Genomic DNA, 17,762 nt, shown 5'->3' with positions numbered 1-17,762 from the left:
TCTCCTGTACAGTAATACGGGTGTGTGTGTCTCTGTACAGTAATACAGGTGTGTGTCTCCTGTACAGTAATACGGGGGGGGGTGTCTCCTGTACAGTAATACGTGTGTGTGTCTCCTGTACAGTAATACGGGTGTGTGTCTCCTGTACAGTAATACGAGTGCGTGTGTCTCCTGTATAGTAATACGTGTGTGTGTCTCCCGTACAGTAATACGGGGTGTGTGTCTCTGTACAGTAATACGTGTGTGTGTATCCTGTACAGTAATACGGGGGGGTGGGGGGGGGTCTCCTGTACAGTGATACGTGTGTGTCTCCTGTAAAGTAATACGGGTGCGCGTGTCTCCTGTACAGTAATACGGGTGTGTGTCTCCTGTACAGTAATACGGGTGTGTGTCTCCTGTACAGTAATACGGGTGTGTGTCTCCTGTACAGTAATACGGGAGGGGGGGTGTCTCCTGTACAGTAATACGGGTGTGTGTGTGTCTTTGTACAGTAATACGGGTGTGTGTGTCTCTGTACAGTAATACGTGTGTGTGTCTCCTGTACAGTAATACGGGTGTGTGTCTCCTGTACAGTAATACGGGTGCGTGTGTCTCCTGTACAGTAATACGTGTGTGTGTCTCTGTACAGTAATACGGGTGTGTGTGTCTCCTGTACAGTAATACGGGTGTGTGTGTGTCTCTGTACAGTAATACGGGTAGGTGTGTCTCCTGTACAGTAATACGGTGTGTGTGTCTCTGTACAGTAATACGGGTGGGTGTGTCTCCTGTACAGTAATACGGGTGTGTGTGTGTCTCCTTTACAGTAATATGGGTGTGTTTGTGTGTCTCTGTACAGTAATACGGGTGTGTGTCTCCTGTACAGTAATATGGGTGTGTGTCTCCTGTACAGTAATATGGGTGTGTGTGTCTCTGTACAGTAATATGGGTGTGTGTCTCCTGTACAGTAATATGGGTGTGTGTGTGTCTCTGTACAGTAATAAGGGTGTGTTTGTCTCCTGTACAGTAATATTGGTGTGTGTGTCTCTGTACAGTAATACGGGTGTATGTGTCTCCTGTACAGTAATATGGGTGTGTGTGTCTCCTGTACAGTAATACGGGTGTGTGTGTCTTCTGTACAGTAATATGGGTGTGTGTGTATCTCTGTACAGTAATACGGGTGTGTGTCTCCTGTACAGTAATATGGGTGTGTGTGTCTCTGTACAGTAATACGGGTGTGTCTCCTGTACAGTAATATGGGTGTGTGTTAGGGTCTCCTGCTCTGTGCTGCCACGTCGTCATGGCAACCGGGAGACAAGTGCTGGCGGAGTAACCTGAGCGTAGCTGATACTCCGGTTCGGGTCTTTTGCTGTGCAGTGGTTACAGGCTCTGTGCACGGCAGGGGATCCGGTGCTGGTTTTTGTGCTCGCAGTCTGTGGGGTCTGAGTGGGGCGTGGACAGCACCTGCTATATAAACCCTCTCCTCAGGTTAGGCAGATGCTGCTGAATCTTTGTTGGTTAGTCAGTTCCTGAAAGTTAGCCAGTACTGTGTAAACTTTGTATTTATTTGTTGCTTACTGCAAATAGGCCTTGGGATTTGGTATTACACTCTGCCAATCCAGACCTAGCAGTAAGACTGGAGTCAGTCGTTTAACCTGCTGGGGTTCTCTTGCTACTCTGTGAACCTAGCAAGTTTGCGGCTGTATTCTCAGACTTGCCTGCCAAAATCCTTTCTCACTGTGCTAGGTGTTCAGGTGTCAGTTTAGTGGCAGTAAGCTGAACCAGTGCACTGCAAGTGAGGACTAGGATTGTGGAGACTCTCCTTGTGTCTATTATTCCATCTCTGACCAAGGAGTTTACTGCCACACCCGTTGGTAACCCTTTAGGGTTTTTGCTGTTGCCCTTAGCAACAGCATTTTGGGTTCTCTACGTATTAAATCACTACATCTCGCTTCTTTCCATCTGAGCATTCCTAATACTAGGGAGACACCCAGTTTCTTAGCCTTTGGGCTTCTCTGTTCATTTTGTGTTTATTTTGTTACCCTATCACCTTCTGTGTATGTAATGTCATATTCCCCAGTCTGTCTGTGAGTTCATTTGTTTTGCATCCCTCACCGTTCAGACACCAGTACATTCCTGCTGGCACTGGTGTGCATAACATATTCAGCAGCCTAATACTCCTGTTGAAATTTTGTGGGAATATGGAGCATACCCCTCAAAATACTTTCAACAGGTGGTCGATCAGGTGCAGGTCCTGACTCGACAATTTAATGATTTGTCCATTAAAATGCACACCTCGCAGGCCGCTGGCGGAGCTCCCGCAGCAGCAGTACCTTCAGGGGTTAAGGAGCCGAAAGTAAATCTCCCGGATCGTTTTTCTGGAGATCGCTCGCAGTTCTTTTGTTTCAAGGAGAGCTGCAAGCTATATTTCCAGCTTAGGCCTCAGTCTTCTGGGTCGGAGATTCAGCGGGTGGGCATAGTGATTTCCTTGCTACAAGGAGACCCACAGGTCTGGGCATATGGGTTGCAGCCTGACTGTCCGTCGCTTAAAAGTGTTGATGCTTTTTTTACGGCACTGGGCATGTTGTATGATGACCCTGACAAGACGGCCTCAGCCGAGGCTCAGATTTCGATCCTTAAGCAAGGGCGAAGGCCAGTTGAGGTTTATTGTATGGAGTTTCGGAGGTTGGCCCATGATACCCAGTGGAATGACCCAGCCCTGAGACACCAGTACCGAAGAGGTCTTTCTAACCAGTTAAAAGACCAACTGGTACAATATCCCTTGCCTGATAGCTTGGATCAGCTCATGCAGTTATCCATTCGGGTGGATAGACGGCTGAGAGAGCGCAGGCTGGAAAGGGAGACCGAGGTTTCCTTCTTTCCCAAGGGAACCTCAGACTCTGAGGAATTTTCCGAGGAGCCTATGCAGATTGGGGCTACCCGCCTCTCCTCGCGTGAGAAGACGCGGAGGAGACAGCAGGGGTTATGTTTGTACTGTGGGAATAAAGGTCATGTGGTAGTATCATGCCCAGAAAAGCCGGAAAACTTCAGGGCCTGAGGGTGATAGGAAATATCCTGTCAGGTCAGAAGTCGGAATTTCCCAAGAAGACTTTTATCATTCCGGTGACCTTGAAGATCCTTGGTCAAACTGTCAAGACTGAGGCCTTTGTGGACAGTGGGGCCGACGGGGTTTTTATGGACCGCCAATTCACCCTGAAACACTCTGTTCCCTTAGTACCCTTGGCATCGGAAATTGAGATTTGTGGGTTAAACGGGGAACCATTATCCCAGGGTAAAATTACCTCTTGCACTAGCCAGATTTCTTTGTTTATTGGAGCCACACACTCTGAAAAATTGTCATTTTATGTGACTGTCTGTACTTTTGCCCCATTGGTGTTGGGGTTACCCTGGTTAAGGGCCCACAATCCTCAATTTGACTGGGTCTCTGGGGAGATTCTTAGTTGGGGTACTGATTGTTTCAGGAGTTGCTTGAGCCTTCCAGTCAGGCTTTCGCAGCTAAGTTTGCCAGGATTGCCAGGATGTTATGCAGATTTTGCGGACGTGTTCTCCAAAAGAGTTGCAGAGGTACTACCTCCCCATCGCCCCTATGACTGTGCCATTGATTTGTTTCCGAATGCTAAGCTTCCCAAGAGCAGGTTGTACTCCCTGTCACGTCCTGAGACTCAGGCTATGGCAGAGTACATTCAGGAGAACTTGGCTAAGGGATTTATCAGACCTTCACAGTCTCCAGTTGGGTCGGGGTTCTTCTTCGTGGGTAAAAAGGACGGTTCGTTGCGACCCTGCATCGACTTCAGGGAATTGAACCGTATCACGATTAAAAACTCATACCCACTGCCTCTCATTTCGGTCTTGTTTGACCAGCTTCGTACTGCCACCATTTTTTCTAAGATTGACCTACGCGGTGCGTACAATCTAATCCGAATAAGAGAGGGGGATGAATGGAAGACTGCCTTTAATACCCACTCAGGGCATTATGAATATTTGGTGATGCCTTTTGGGCTCTGTAATGCCCCGGCAGTCTTCCAGGACTTCATGAACGATGTGCTCAGGGAATATTCGGATAGATTCTTAGTTGTATACTTAGATGACATCCTAATCTTCTCCCATTCCCTAGAGGAACATCGGAAGCATGTACGCTTAGTCCTCCAGAAACTCAGAGACCACCGGCTTGGGGCGAAGCTGGAGAAGTGCGAATTTGAAGTTCAGCAAATCGCATTTCTAGGATATATTATCTCCCCAGAAGGTTTCCAAATGGAGGGTTCCAAGGTACAGGCAGTCCTGGATTGGGTGCAGCCCACTAGTTTGAAGGCGCTTCAGTGTTTTCTGGGCTTTGCAAATTTTTATAGACGATTTATCGCTGGATTTTCGTCTATAGTGGCACCCTTGGTGGCAAACACTAAGAAAGGGGCGGATGTTGCTCACTGGTCTTGTGAGGCCAAAGCGGCTTTTGCCCGTCTCAAAAGGGCATTTGTCTCGGCCAAGGTGCTGCGACACCCAGATCCAGAGCGTCCTTTTGTGGTGGAGGTGGATGCCTCTGAGATAGGTATTGGGGCAGTGCTCTCTTAGATGGGGGTGTCTGATAATCGCCTTCATCCCTGTGCTTACTTTTCCCGTAAATTTTCGCCTGCCGAGATGAATTATGACGTGGGTAACCGGGAATTGTTGGCTATTAAGGATGCACTCGAGGAGTGGAGACACTGGCTTGAGGGGGCTAAGTTTGTGGTCTCAATTCTCACCGACCATAAGAATTTGGCATATTTAGAGTCAGCGAAGCGCCTCAATGCCAGGCAGGCACGATGGGCTTTGTTTTTTGCTCGCTTTAATTTTTTGATAACATATCGCCCTGGGTCAAAAAACATCAAGGCTGATGCGCTCTCGCGGAGTTTTGCTCCAATCCAGGAGACCACTGAGGAGCCATTGCCCATTGTGTCCCCATCATGTATTAAAGTGGGCATTACCCAGGACCTCTTGTCATTAGTCCTTAGAGCACAGAAGCAGGCTCCTCCAGACCTTCCGGTAGGTCTTTTGTTTGTGCCTCCTAGGTTAAGACAGCGAGTGTTCCTGGAATTCCATGCCAAGAAGTCGGCAGGTCACCCGGGTATTGCCAGAACTCGGGAGTTGCTATCTAGGGCGGTGTGGTGGCCCTCGGTGGCTAGGGATGTGGATCAGTGGGTTCGGGCATGTGACATCTATGCCCGAAATAAGACTCCTAGAGGGGTTCCTGTTGGCCCATTACATACACTCTCTATTCCATCTAAGCCATGGACCCACATTTCAATGGATTTTGTGGTGGACTTGCCCAAATCCTCGGGGATGACAGCCATCTGGGTTGTCGTTGACAGGTTTTCGAAGATGGCGCACTTCGTTCCATTGCTTGGGCTGCCATCGGCCAGACGCCTGTCTGAATTATTTATGCTGCATGTTGTGCGCCTCCACGGGTTGCCACTTGATGTGGTCTCTGACCGCGGATCCCAGTTTGTGGCCAAATTCTGGAGGGCATTTTGTTCCGATCTCCAGATTTCTGTCAGCTTGTCGTCAGGCTACCATCCGCAGTCTAATGGGCAGACTGAAAGGGTGAACCAGTCCTTGGAGCAGTTCCTCAGGTGTTATGTCTCCAAGTGTCAGACTGACTGGGTGGCTCATCTGTCCATGGCGGAGTTTGCCTATAACAACGCGGCTCACTCTGCTACAGGGATCTCTCCCTTCCTTTGTGTGTATGGGCATCATCCTAAGGCCAATTCTTTTGACCCCCTGGACTCCACGCCTGGTGGTTCCTCTGTGGTTTCGGTCCTTAGAGGTATTTGGAGGAAAGTGAAGAAAGCCCTTGTGTCTGTGTCATTAGTGACCAAAAGGGTTTTTGATAAGCGGAAAAGACCCTGCAGCTTCAAATTAGGAGACTTCGTCTGGTTGTCTACCAAGAATTTGAAGTTGAGACAGCCATCTCATAAGTTAGGCCCCCGGTTCATCGGTCCTTATAAGATCACTAGGGTTATCAATCCGGTGGCATTTCAGTTAGCTCTGCCCCGTTCATTGGGTATCAATAAAACATTTCATTGTTCCCTTTTAAAACGGGCGATTAGTAATCCTTCTTCCAGTGGAAGACCTTCCCCTCTTCTGATACGTGGCCAGAGGGAGTTTGTTGTTGAAAGGATTCTTGACTCCAAGATGGTTCGGGGTCGGCTGTCATTTTTGGTGCACTGTAAGGGGTATGGCCCGGAGGAGCGGTCATGGGTGCGCAGTTGTGATCTTCATGCCCCCAGACTGTTACGCTCTTTCTTCTCGCAGTTCCCCGATAAACCTGGTGGTAGGGGTTCTTTGACCCCTCGTCAGAGGGGGGGTACTGTTAGGGTCTCCTGCTCTGTGCTGCCACGTCGTCATGGCAACCGGGAGACAAGTGCTGGCGGAGTAACCTGAGCGTAGCTGATACTCCGGTTCGGGTCTTTTGCTGTGCAGTGGTTACAGGCTCTGTGCACGGCAGGGGATCCGGTGCTGGTTTTTGTGCTCGCAGTCTGTGGGGTCTGAGTGGGGCGTGGACAGCTCCTGCTATATAAACCCTCTCCTCAGGTTAGGCAGATGCTGCTGAATCTTTGTTGGTTAGTCAGTTCCTGAAAGCTAGCTAGTACTGTGTAAACTTTGTATTTGTTTGTTGCTTACTGCAAATAGGCCTTGGGATTTGGTATTACACTCTGCCAATCCAGACCTAGCAGTAAGACTGGAGTCAGTCGTTTAACCTGCTGGGGTTCTCTTGCTACTCTGTGAACCTAGCAAGTTTGCGGCTGTATTCTCAGACTTGCCTGCCAAAATCCTTTCTCACTGTGCTAGGTGTTCAGGTGTCAGTTTAGTGGCAGTAAGCTGAACCAGTGCACTGCAAGTGAGGACTAGGATTGTGGAGACTCTCTTTGTGTCTATTATTCCATCTCTGACCAAGGAGTTTACTGCCACACCCGTTGGTAACCCTTTAGGGTTTTTGCTGTTGCCCTTAGCAACAGCATTTCGGGTTCTCTACGTATTAAATCACTACATCTCGCTTCTTTCCATCTGAGCATTCCTAATACTAGGGAGACACCCAGTTTCTTAGCCTTTGGGCTTCTCTGTTCATTTTGTGTTTATTTTGTTACCCTATCACCTTCTTTGTATGTAATGTCATATTCCCCAGTCTGTCTGTGAGTTCATTTGTTTTGCATCCCTCACCGTTCAGACACCAGTACATTCCTGCTGGCACTGGTGTGCATAACAGTGTGTGTGTCTCAGTAATACGGGTGTGTGTCTCCTGTACAGTAATATGGGTGTGTGTGTCTCTGTACAGTAATATGGGTGTGTGTGTCACTGTACAGTAATACGGGTGTGTGTGTCTCCTGTACAGTAATACGGGTGTGTGTGTCTCCTGTACAGTAATATGGATGTGCGTGTCTCTCCTGTACAGTAATATGTGTGTGTGTCTCTGTACAGTAATACGGGTGTGTGTGTCTCCTGTACAGTAATACGAGTGTGTGTGTGTCTGTACAGTAATACGTGTGTGTGTGTGTCCTGTACAGTAATACGGGTGTGTGTGTGTGTCTCTGTACAGTAATACGTGTGTGTGTCTCCTGTACAGTAATACGGGTGGGTGTGTCTCCTGTACAGCAATACGGGTGTGTGTGTCTCTGTACAGTAATACAGGTGTGTGTCTCCTGTACAGTAATACGGGGGGGGGGGGTCTCCTGTACAGTAATACGTGTGTGTGTCTCCTGTACAGTAATACGAGTGTGTGTCTCCTGTACAGTAATACGGGTGCGTGTGTCTCCTGTACAGTAATACGTGTGTTTCTCCTGTACAGTAATACGGGTGTGTGTGTCTCTGTACAGTAATACGGGTGTGTGTGTGTCTCCTGTACAGTAATACGGGTGTGTGTCTCCTGTACAGTAATACGTGTGTGTGTCTCCTGTACAGTAATACGGGTGTGTGTGTATCCTGTACAGTAATACGTGTGTTTCTCCTGTACAGTAATACGGGTGTGTGTGTCTCTGTACAGTAATACGGGTGTGTGTCTCCTGTACAGTAATATGGGTGTGTGTCTCCTGTACAGTAATACGGGTGTGTGTCTCCTGGACAGTAATACGGGAGGGGGGTGTCTCCTGTACAGTAATACGGGTGTGTGTGTCTTTGTACAGTAATATGGGTGTGTGTCTCCTGTACAGTAATACGGGTGTGTGTGTGTCTCTGTACAGTAATATGTGTGTGTGTCTCCTGTACAGTAATATGGGTGTGTGTCTCCTGTACAGTAATACGGGTGCGTGTGTCTCCTGTACAGTAATACGTGTGTGTGTCTCTGTACAGTAATACAGGTGTGTGTGTCACCTGTACAGTAATACGGGTGTGTGTGTCTCTGTACAGTAATACGGGTGGATGTGTCTCCTGTACAGTAATACGGGTGTGTGTGTCTCTGTACAGTAATACGGGTGGGTGTGTCTCTGTACAGTAATATGGGTGTGTCTGTCTCCTGTACAGTAATATGGGTGTGTGTGTCTCTGTACAGTAATACAGGTGTATGTGTCTCCTGTACAGTAATACGGGTGTGTTTGTCTCCTGTACAGTAATATGGGTGTGCGTGTCTCTCCTGTACAGTAATACGGGTGTGTGTGTGTCTTCTGTACAGTAATATGGGTGTGTGTGTATCTCTGTACAGTAATACGGGTGTGTGTCTCCTGTACAGTAATATGGGTGTGTGTGTCTATGTACAGTAATACGGGTGTGTCTCCTGTACAGTAATATGAGTGTGTGTGTCTCTGTACAGTAATACGGGTGTGTGTCTCCTGTACAGTAATATGGGTGTGTGTGTCTCTGTACAGTAATATGGGTGTGTGTGTCTCTGTACAGTAATACGGGTATGTGTGTCTCTTCTGTACAGTAATACGGGTGTGTGTCTCCTGTACAGTAATATGGGTGTGTGTGTCTCTGTACAGTAATACGGGTGTGTGTGTCTCCTGTACAGTAATACGGGTGTGTGTGTCTCCTGTACAGTAATATGGGTGTGTGTGTCTCTGTACAGTAATATGGGTGTGTGTGTCTCTGTACAGTAATATGGGTGTGTGTGTCTCTGTACAGTAATATGGGTGTGTGTGTCTCTGTACAGTAATATGGGTGTGTGTGTCTCTGTACAGTAATACGGGTGTGTGTGTCTCCTGTACAGTAATACGGGTGTGTGTCTCCTGTACAGTAATATGGGTGTGCGTGTCTCTCCTGTACAGTAATACGGGTGTGTATGTCTCCTGTACAGTAATATGGGTGTGTGTGTCTGTGTACAGTAATACGGGTGTGTGTGTCTCCTGTACAGTAATACGGGTGTGTGTGTCTCCTGTACTGTAATATGGGTGTGCATGTCTCTCCTGTACAGTAATACGGGTGTGCGTGTCTCCTGTACAGTAATACGGGTGTGTGTGTCTCCTGTACAGTAATATGGGTGTGTGTGCCTCTGTACAGTAATACGGGTGTGTGTCTCCTGTACAGTAATACGGGTGGGTGTGTCTCCTGTACAGTAATACGGGTGTGTGTGTCTTTGTACAGTAATACGGGTGTGTGTGTGTCTCTATACAGTAATACGGGTGTTTGTCTCTGTACAGTAATACGGGTGTGTGTCTCCTGTACATTAATATGGGTGTGTGTGTCTCTGTACAGTAATACGGGTGTGTGTATCCTGTACAGTAATACGGGTGTGTGTGTCTCTGTACAGTAATACGGGTGTGTGTCTCCTGTACAGTAATACGGGGGGGGTGTCTCTCCTGTACAGTAATACGGGTGTGTGTGTCTCTGTACAGTAATACGGGTGTGTGTCTCCTGTACAGTAATATGGGTGTGTGTGTCTCTGTACAGTAATATGGGTGTGTCTGTCTCCTGTACAGTAATATGGGTGTGTGTGTCTCTGTACAGTAATACGGGTGTATGTGTCTCCTGTACAGTAATACGGGTGTGTGTGTCTCCTGTACAGTAATATGGGTGTGCGTGTCTCTCCTGTACAGTAATACGTGTGTGTGTCTTCTGTACAGTAATATGGGTGTGTGTGTCTCTGTACAGTAATACGGGTGTGTGTGTCTCTGTACAGTAATACGGGTGTGTGTCTCCTGTACAGTAATATGGGTGTGTGTGTCTCTGTACAGTAATATGGGTGTGTCTGTCTCCTGTACAGTAATACGGGTGTGTGTGTCTCCTATACAGTAATATGGGTGTGCGTGTCTCTCCTGTACAGTAATACGTGTGTGTGTGTGTGTGTGTGTGTGTGTGTGTCTTCTGTACAGTAATATGGGCGTGTGTGTATCTCTGTACAGTAATGTGGGTGGGTGTCTCCTGTACTGTAATATGGGTGTGTGTGTCTCTGTACAGTAATACGGGTGTGTCTCCTGTACAGTAATATGGGTGTGTGTGTCTCTGTACAGTAATACGGGTGTGTGTCTCCTGTACAGTAATATGGGTGTGTGTGTCTCTGTACAGTAATATGGGTGTGTCTGTCTCCTGTACAGTAATATGGGTGTGTGTGTCTCTGTACAGTAATACGGGTGTGTGTGTCTCCTGTACAGTAATACGGGTGTGTGTCTCCTGTACAGTAATATGGGTGTGCGTGTCTCTCCTGTACAGTAATACGGGTGTGTATGTCTCCTGTACAGTAATATGGGTGTGTGTGTCTCTGTACAGTAATACGGGTGTGTGTGTCTCCTGTACAGTAATACGGGTGTGTGTGTCTCCTGTACAGTAATATGGGTGTGCGTGTCTCTCCTGTACAGTAATACGGGTGTGTGTGTCTCCTGTACAGTAATACGGGTGTGTGTATCTCCTGTACAGTAATACGGGTGTGTGTGTCTCTGTACAGTAATACGGGTGTGTGTCTCCTGTACAGTAATACGGGTGGGTGTGTCTCCTGTACAGTAATACTGGTGTGTGTGTGTCTCCTGTACAGTAATACGGTGTGTGTGTGTGTGTGTGTGTGTGTGTGTGTGTGTGTGTGTCTCTATACAGTAATACGGGTGTGTGTCTCTGTACAGTAATATGGGTGTGTGTCTCCTGTACATTAATATGGGTGTGTGTGTCTCTGTACAGTAATACGGGTGTGTGTCTCCTGTACAGTAATGCGGGTGTGTGTGTGTCTCTGTACAGTAATACGGGTGTGTGTGTGTCTCTGTACAGTAATACGGGTGTGTGTCTCCTGTACAGTAATATGGGTGTGTGTGTGTCTCTGTACAGTAATACGGGTGTGTGTCTCCTGTACAGTAATACGTGTGTGTGTGTCTCCTGTACAGTAACACGGGTGTGTCTGTCTCCTGTACAGTAATACGGGGGGGGGGGGGGGGGGGTGTCTCCTGTACAGAAATACGGGTGTGTGTCTTCTGTACAGTAATATGGGTGTGTGTGTCTCTGTACAGTAATACCGGTGTGTGTCTCCTGTACAGTAATACGGGTGTGTGTGTCTCCTGTACAGTAAAACGGGTGTGTTTGTGTCTTTGAACAGTAATACGGGTGTGTGTGTGTCTCTGTACAGTAATACGGGTGTGTGTGTCTCCTGTACAGTAATACGGGTGTGTGTGTGTGTCTTTGTACAGTAATACGGGTGTGTGTGTGTGTGTCTCTGTACAGTAATACGGGTGTGTGTCTCCTGTACAGTAATATGGGTGTGTGTGTCTCTGTACAGTAATACGGGTGTGTGTCTCCTGTACATTAATATGGGTGTGTGTGTCTCTGTACAGTAATACGGTGTGTGTCTCCTGTACAGTAATACGGGTGTGTGTGTGTCTCTGTACAGTAATACGGGTGTGTGTGTGTCTCTGTACAGTAATACGGGTGTGTGTCTCCTGTACAGTAATATGGGTGTGTGTGTCTCTGTACAGTAATACGGGTGTGTGTCTCCTGTACAGTAATACGGGTGTGTGTGTCTCCTGTACAGTAACACGGGTGTGTCTGTCTCCTGTACAGAAATACGGGTGTGTGTCTTCTGTACAGTAATATGGGTGTGTGTGTCTCTGTACAGTAATACGGGTGTGTGTCTCCTGTACAGTAATACGGGTGTGTGTGTCTCCTGTACAGTAATACGGGTGTGTTTGTGTCTTTGTACAGTAATACGGGTGTGTGTGTGTGTCTCTGTACAGTAATACGGGTGTGTGTGTCTCCTGTACAGTAATACGTGTGTGTGTGTGTCTTTGTACAGTAATACGGGTGTGTGTGTGTGTCTCTGTACAGTAATACGGGTGTGTGTCTCCTGTACAGTAATACAGGTGTGTGTGTCTCCTGTACAGTAATACGGGTGTGTGTGTGTGTCTTTGTACAGTAATACGGGTGTGTGTGTCTCTCTGTACAGTAACACGGGTGTGTCTGTCTCCTGTACAGTAATACGGGGGGGAGTGTCTCCTGTACAAATATGGGTGTGTGTCTCCTGTACAAATATGGGTGTGTGTGTGTCTCTGTACAGTAATACGGGTGTGTGTGTCCTGTACAGTAATACGGTTGTGTGTGTCTCTGTACAGTAATACGGGTGTGTGTCTCCTGTACAGTAATACGGGTGTGTGTGTCTCCTGTACAGTAACACGGGTGTGTCTGTCTCCTGTACAGTAATACGGGTGTGTGTGTCTCCTGTACAGTAATACGGGTGTGTGTGTCTCTGTACAGTAATACGGTGTGTGTCTCCTGTACAGTAATACGGGTGTGTGTGTCTCTGTACAGTAATACGGATGTGTGTGTCTGTACAGTAATACGGGTGTGTGTGTCTCCTGTACAGTAATACGGGTGTGTGTGTCTCTGTACAGTAATACGGGTGTGTGTCTCCTGTGCAGTAATACGGGTGTGTGTGTCTTCTGTACAGTAATACGGGTGTGTGTCTCTGTACAGTAATACGTGTGTGTGTGTCTCTGTACAGTAATACGGGTGTGTGTGTCTCTGTACAGTAATACGGGTGTGTGTCTCCTGTGCAGTAATACGGGTGTGTGTGTCTTCTGTACAGTAATACGGGTGTGTGTCTCTGTACAGTAATACGTGTGTGTGTGTCTCTGTACAGTAATACGTGTGTGTGTCTTCTGTACAGTAATACGGGTGTGTGTGTCTCTGTACAGTAATACGTGTGTGTGTGTCTCTGTACAGTAATACGGGTGTGTGTCTCCTGTACAGTAATACGGGTGTGTGTGTCTCCTGTACAGTAACACGGGTGTGTCTGTCTCCTGTACAGTAACACGGGTGTGTGTGTCTCCTGTACAGTAATACGGGTGTGTGTCTCCTGTACAGTAACACGGGTGTGTGTGTCTCCTGTACAGTAATACGGGTGTGTGTCTCCTGTACAGTAATACGGGTGTGTGTGTCTCCTGTACAGTAATACGGGTGTGTGTCTCCTGTACAGTAATACGGGTGTGTGTGTCTCCTGTACAGTAACACGGGTGGGTGTGTCTCCTGTACAGTAACACGGGTGTGTCTGTCTCCTGTACAGTAATACGGGTGTGTGTGTCTCTGTACAGTAATACGGGTGTGTGTCTCCTGTACAGTAATACGGGTGTGTGTGTCTCCTGGACAGTAATACGGGTGTGTCTGTCTCCTGTGTGCAGGACCCTGGCTCCCGGGCAGCGTGCACTCTCATCCTCCTAATGACAGCCTCCGTCATCCCTCACTCATGGAGCCTCCCTCAGGTAGGTGACCCCCCTCCGTCCATCACCCCGCTCCTGCTGTCTCCGCCGTGTTCTAATCTCTGTGTTTCTTCCTCACATCACCAGAATCATTTCCAGAGAAGGAATTGGACCCCTCAGGCCATGCTGTACCTAAAGGGGGCACGTGAGTGACTTACCTCCTCTTCCAGAATCCCCCTGCGCTGCTGGTTACAGGAGGAGGAATGATAGATAGGTGCAACCAATGCCCTGAGCCCGGGGCCCCATAGTGGCCCCTCCTCATGACTGCACTCACAGGACTGCACTCACAGCTACCTGTACTCACAGCTACCTGCACTCACAGGACTGCACTCACAGCTACCTGCACTCACAGGACTGCACTCACAGCTACCTGCACTCACAGCACTGCACTCACAGCTACCTGCACTCACAGGACTGCATTCACAGCTACCTGCACTCACAGGACTGCACTCACAGCTACCTGCACTCACAGGACTGCACTCACAGCTACCTGCACTCACAGGACTGCACTCACAGCTACCTGTACTCACAGGACTGCACTCACAGCTACCTGCACTCACAGGACTGCACTCACAGCTACCTGTACTCACAGGACTGCACTCACAGCTACCTGTACTCACAGGACTGCACTCACAGCTACCTGCACTCACAGGACTGCACTCACAGCTACCTGCACTCACATGACTGCACTCACAGGACTGCACTCACAGGACTGCACTCACAGCTACCTGCACTCACAGGACTGCACTCACAGCTACCCTCACTCACAGGACTGCACTCACAGCTACCTGCACTCACAGGACTGCACTCACAGCTACCTGCACTCACAGGACTGCACTCACAGCTACCTGCACTCACAGGACTGCACTCACAGCTACCTGTACTCACAGGACTGCACTCACAGCTACCTGCACTCACAGGACTGCACTCACAGCTACCTGTACTCACAGGACTGCACTCACAGCTACCTGTACTCACAGGACTGCACTCACAGCTACCTGCACTCACAGGACTGCACTCACAGCTACCTGCACTCACATGACTGCACTCACAGGACTGCACTCACAGGACTGCACTCACAGCTACCTGCACTCACAGGACTGCACTCACAGCTACCTGCACTCACAGGACTGCACTCACAGCTACCTGCACTCACAGGACTGCACTCACAGGACTGCACTCACAGCTACCTGCACTCACAGGACTGCACTCACAGGACTGCACTCACAGCTACCTGCACTCACAGAACTGCACTCACAGCTACCTGCACTCACAGGACTGCACTCACAGCTACCTGCACTCACAGGACTGCACTCACAGCTACCTGCACTCACAGGACTGCACTCACAGCTACCTGCACTCACAGGACTGCACACACAGCTACCTGCACTCACAGGACTGCACTCACAGCTACCTGCACTCACAGGACTGCACTCACAGGACTGCACTCACAGCTACCTGCACTCACAGGACTGCACTCACAGCTACCTGCACTCACAGGACTGCACTCACAGCTACCTGCACTCACAGGACTGCACTCACAGCTACCTGTACTCACAGGACTGCACTCACAGCTACCTGCACTCACAGCTGCCTGCACTCACAGCTACCTGCACTCACAGCTCCCTGCACAGGAAGGTCAGACAGTTCTGTACATGGTCTGTGAAGCAGATGCAGATTATTATACATTATGGGGCAGTTTGCACCTCAGTGAGGAGAGATGTATGTAGTAATCCGCCTGTATGTTACCTGCATCCTGCACCCTGCATAGGAGTAAGTCCGGGGGCTGCCGGGGGAGGCAGTAAAGAAGAAGCAGGTAAGTGTGCACCTGGGTGACACCGCGCGGCAGTACACGGGGGGCAGATACATGCAGGGTAAATACCGGCTGCTTCTGCATGTAGCTAATGCTGGACAGCTGTCTTCTCACACTGCAATGTAGATAAAGGGGGTCATTCCGACCCGGTCGTTCGCTGCGTTTTAACGTAGTGCGCCTGCGTGACGGCCGTAGCAGGATAGCGATCGCCTCTTCCTGATTGACAGGCAGAGGTGATCAATGGGTGGGAGGGGGCGAAACAGCGGCGTTTAGCCGCCGTTTCGTAGGTGAGGTGTGGCGTGGCCGGACCGAATGGGGGGCGGGCCACAGCAGCTGCGTGACGTCATACGCAGACGCTGCGGGCCAGGGAGCGATGAGTAGCTCCCGGCCAGCACGCTAAAGCTGCGCTGGCCGGGAGTTACTCCTGAAGTGTAAAGGCAACGCTGCTGTGTGATGCATTTACACTTCTGCGGGGTGCCGGCACTGACACGCGGGGCGGGATAGCCCTGTGCTGGGCGTCCCCCCGCATGTCAGAGATGATCGTAGCTGTGCTATATTTTGCACAGCTACAATCATCTCGGAATGACCCCCAAAGCCGGTACACGCCTATACAATCGTCCTGATATCGCATGAATGTACACGTGTGTGTGTGTAGAGCAGACGCCGGAGCGTTAGCTGGTAAACGGCTTATAATGACCCAGCAAGCGCATCTTATAGCACACTAGATGGTCCAAACGCACAGCCCACCTCCCGACACCCATAGTGGAGCCGCCTACCTCCACGCTGCGGTTGGGCGGATGTAAAGGGGTCACGATTTGGTACGCAGCGCTCGGCTGATCGTGAACATTTAATCCAATCAGCTGGGAATGGAATGGGTGTGTCCCTCGCACAGTCTAAGGGGGGTACTCACGGGAGAGATGTGTACTGAGCGATCTTAACACAGACCGCTCAGCACACATCTCTCACCCCGCTCAGCACAGCGCGATGTGCTGAGCGAGGGGGAAAGCCGACGGGGGGCCGCTCACTTCACACAACGGTGAAGTGAGCGACCCGCTAGATTGAGCCTGCATGCAGCTCAATCTAGCATCGGCGATAGCCGCATCGCTATCGCTGGAGGGCATACACACGGCAGATCCGTGCTTAAAATCTAAGCAATCTAGCAAGATTGCTTAGATTTTAAGCACGGATCTCTCCGTGTGTACTCCCCTTAAATCTGCCCCACCTGCAGCACAGCGTGGATCACCCAGGGACACCGCTACTGCTCTGTCTTACTGTAGCTGAGTCTCCCCCTGTACAGTATGCGTGGATGTCTTACTGCAGCTGAGCCTCCCCCTGTACTGTATGTGTGGATGTCTTACTGTAGCTGAGCCTCCCCCTGTACAGTATGTGCGGATGTCTTACTGTAGCTGAGTCTCCCCCTTTACAGTATGTGTGGATGTCTTACTGTAGCTGAGCCTCCCCCTGTACAGTATGTGCGGATGTCTTACTGCAGCTGAGCCTCCCCCTTTACAGTATGTGTGGATGTCTTACTGTAGCTGAGCCTCCCCCTTTACAGTATGTGTGGATGTCTTACTGTAGCTGAGCCTCCCCCTTTACAGTATGTGCGGATGTCTTACTGCAGCTGAGCCTCCCCCTTTACAGTATGTGTGGATGTCTTACTGTAGCTGAGCCTCCCCCTATACTGTATGTGCGGATATCTTACTGTAGCTGAGCCTCCCCCTATACTGTATGTGCGGATGTCTTACTGTAGCTGAGCCTCCCCCTATACTGTATGTGCGGATGTCTTACTGTAGCTGAGCCTCCCCCTGTACTGTATGTGTGGATGTCTTACTGTAGCTGAGCCTCTCCCTGTACAGTATGTGCGGATGTCTTACTGTAGCTGAGCCTCCCCCTGTACTGTATGTGTGGATATCTTACTGTAGCTGAGCCTCCCCCTATACTGTATGTGTGGATGTCTTACTGCAGCTGAGCCTCCCCCTGTACAGTATGTGCGGATGTCTTACTGTAGCTGAGCCTCCCCCTATACAGTATGTGCGGATGTCTTACTGTAGCTGAGCCTCCCCCTGTACTGTATGTGTGGATGTCTTACTGCAGCTGAGCCTCCCCCTGTACTGTATGTGTGGATGTCTTACTGTAGCTGAGCCTCCCCCTATACAGTATGTGCGGATGTCTTACTGTAGCTGAGCCTCCCCCTGTACTGTATGTGTGGATGTCTTACTGCAGCTGAGCCTCCCCCTGTACAGTATGTGTGGATGTCTTACTGTAGCTGAGCCTCCCCCTGTACTGTATGTGCGGATGTCTTACTGTAGCTGAGCCTCCCCCTA

At 49.5% G+C, this 17,762-nt stretch overlaps 1 protein-coding gene across 1 annotated transcript in view; it reads left to right on the top strand.

The window, feature by feature from the left end:
- Nucleotides 1-17,762, top strand: part of SPX (spexin hormone) — a 57,603-nt gene that overhangs the window by 12,007 nt on the left and 27,834 nt on the right. Inside the window, exons 2-3 of the mRNA XM_063930639.1 lie at nt 13,548-13,628; nt 13,713-13,770. Coding sequence (XP_063786709.1) covers nt 13,548-13,628; nt 13,713-13,770 — 139 coding nt within the window. The remainder of the gene's footprint in view (nt 1-13,547; nt 13,629-13,712; nt 13,771-17,762) is intronic.

Source organism: Pseudophryne corroboree, chromosome 6, assembly GCF_028390025.1.
Source record: "Pseudophryne corroboree isolate aPseCor3 chromosome 6, aPseCor3.hap2, whole genome shotgun sequence".
Lineage (NCBI taxonomy): Eukaryota > Metazoa > Chordata > Amphibia > Anura > Myobatrachidae > Pseudophryne > Pseudophryne corroboree.
This window is presented reverse-complemented; position numbering and strand designations above follow the sequence as displayed.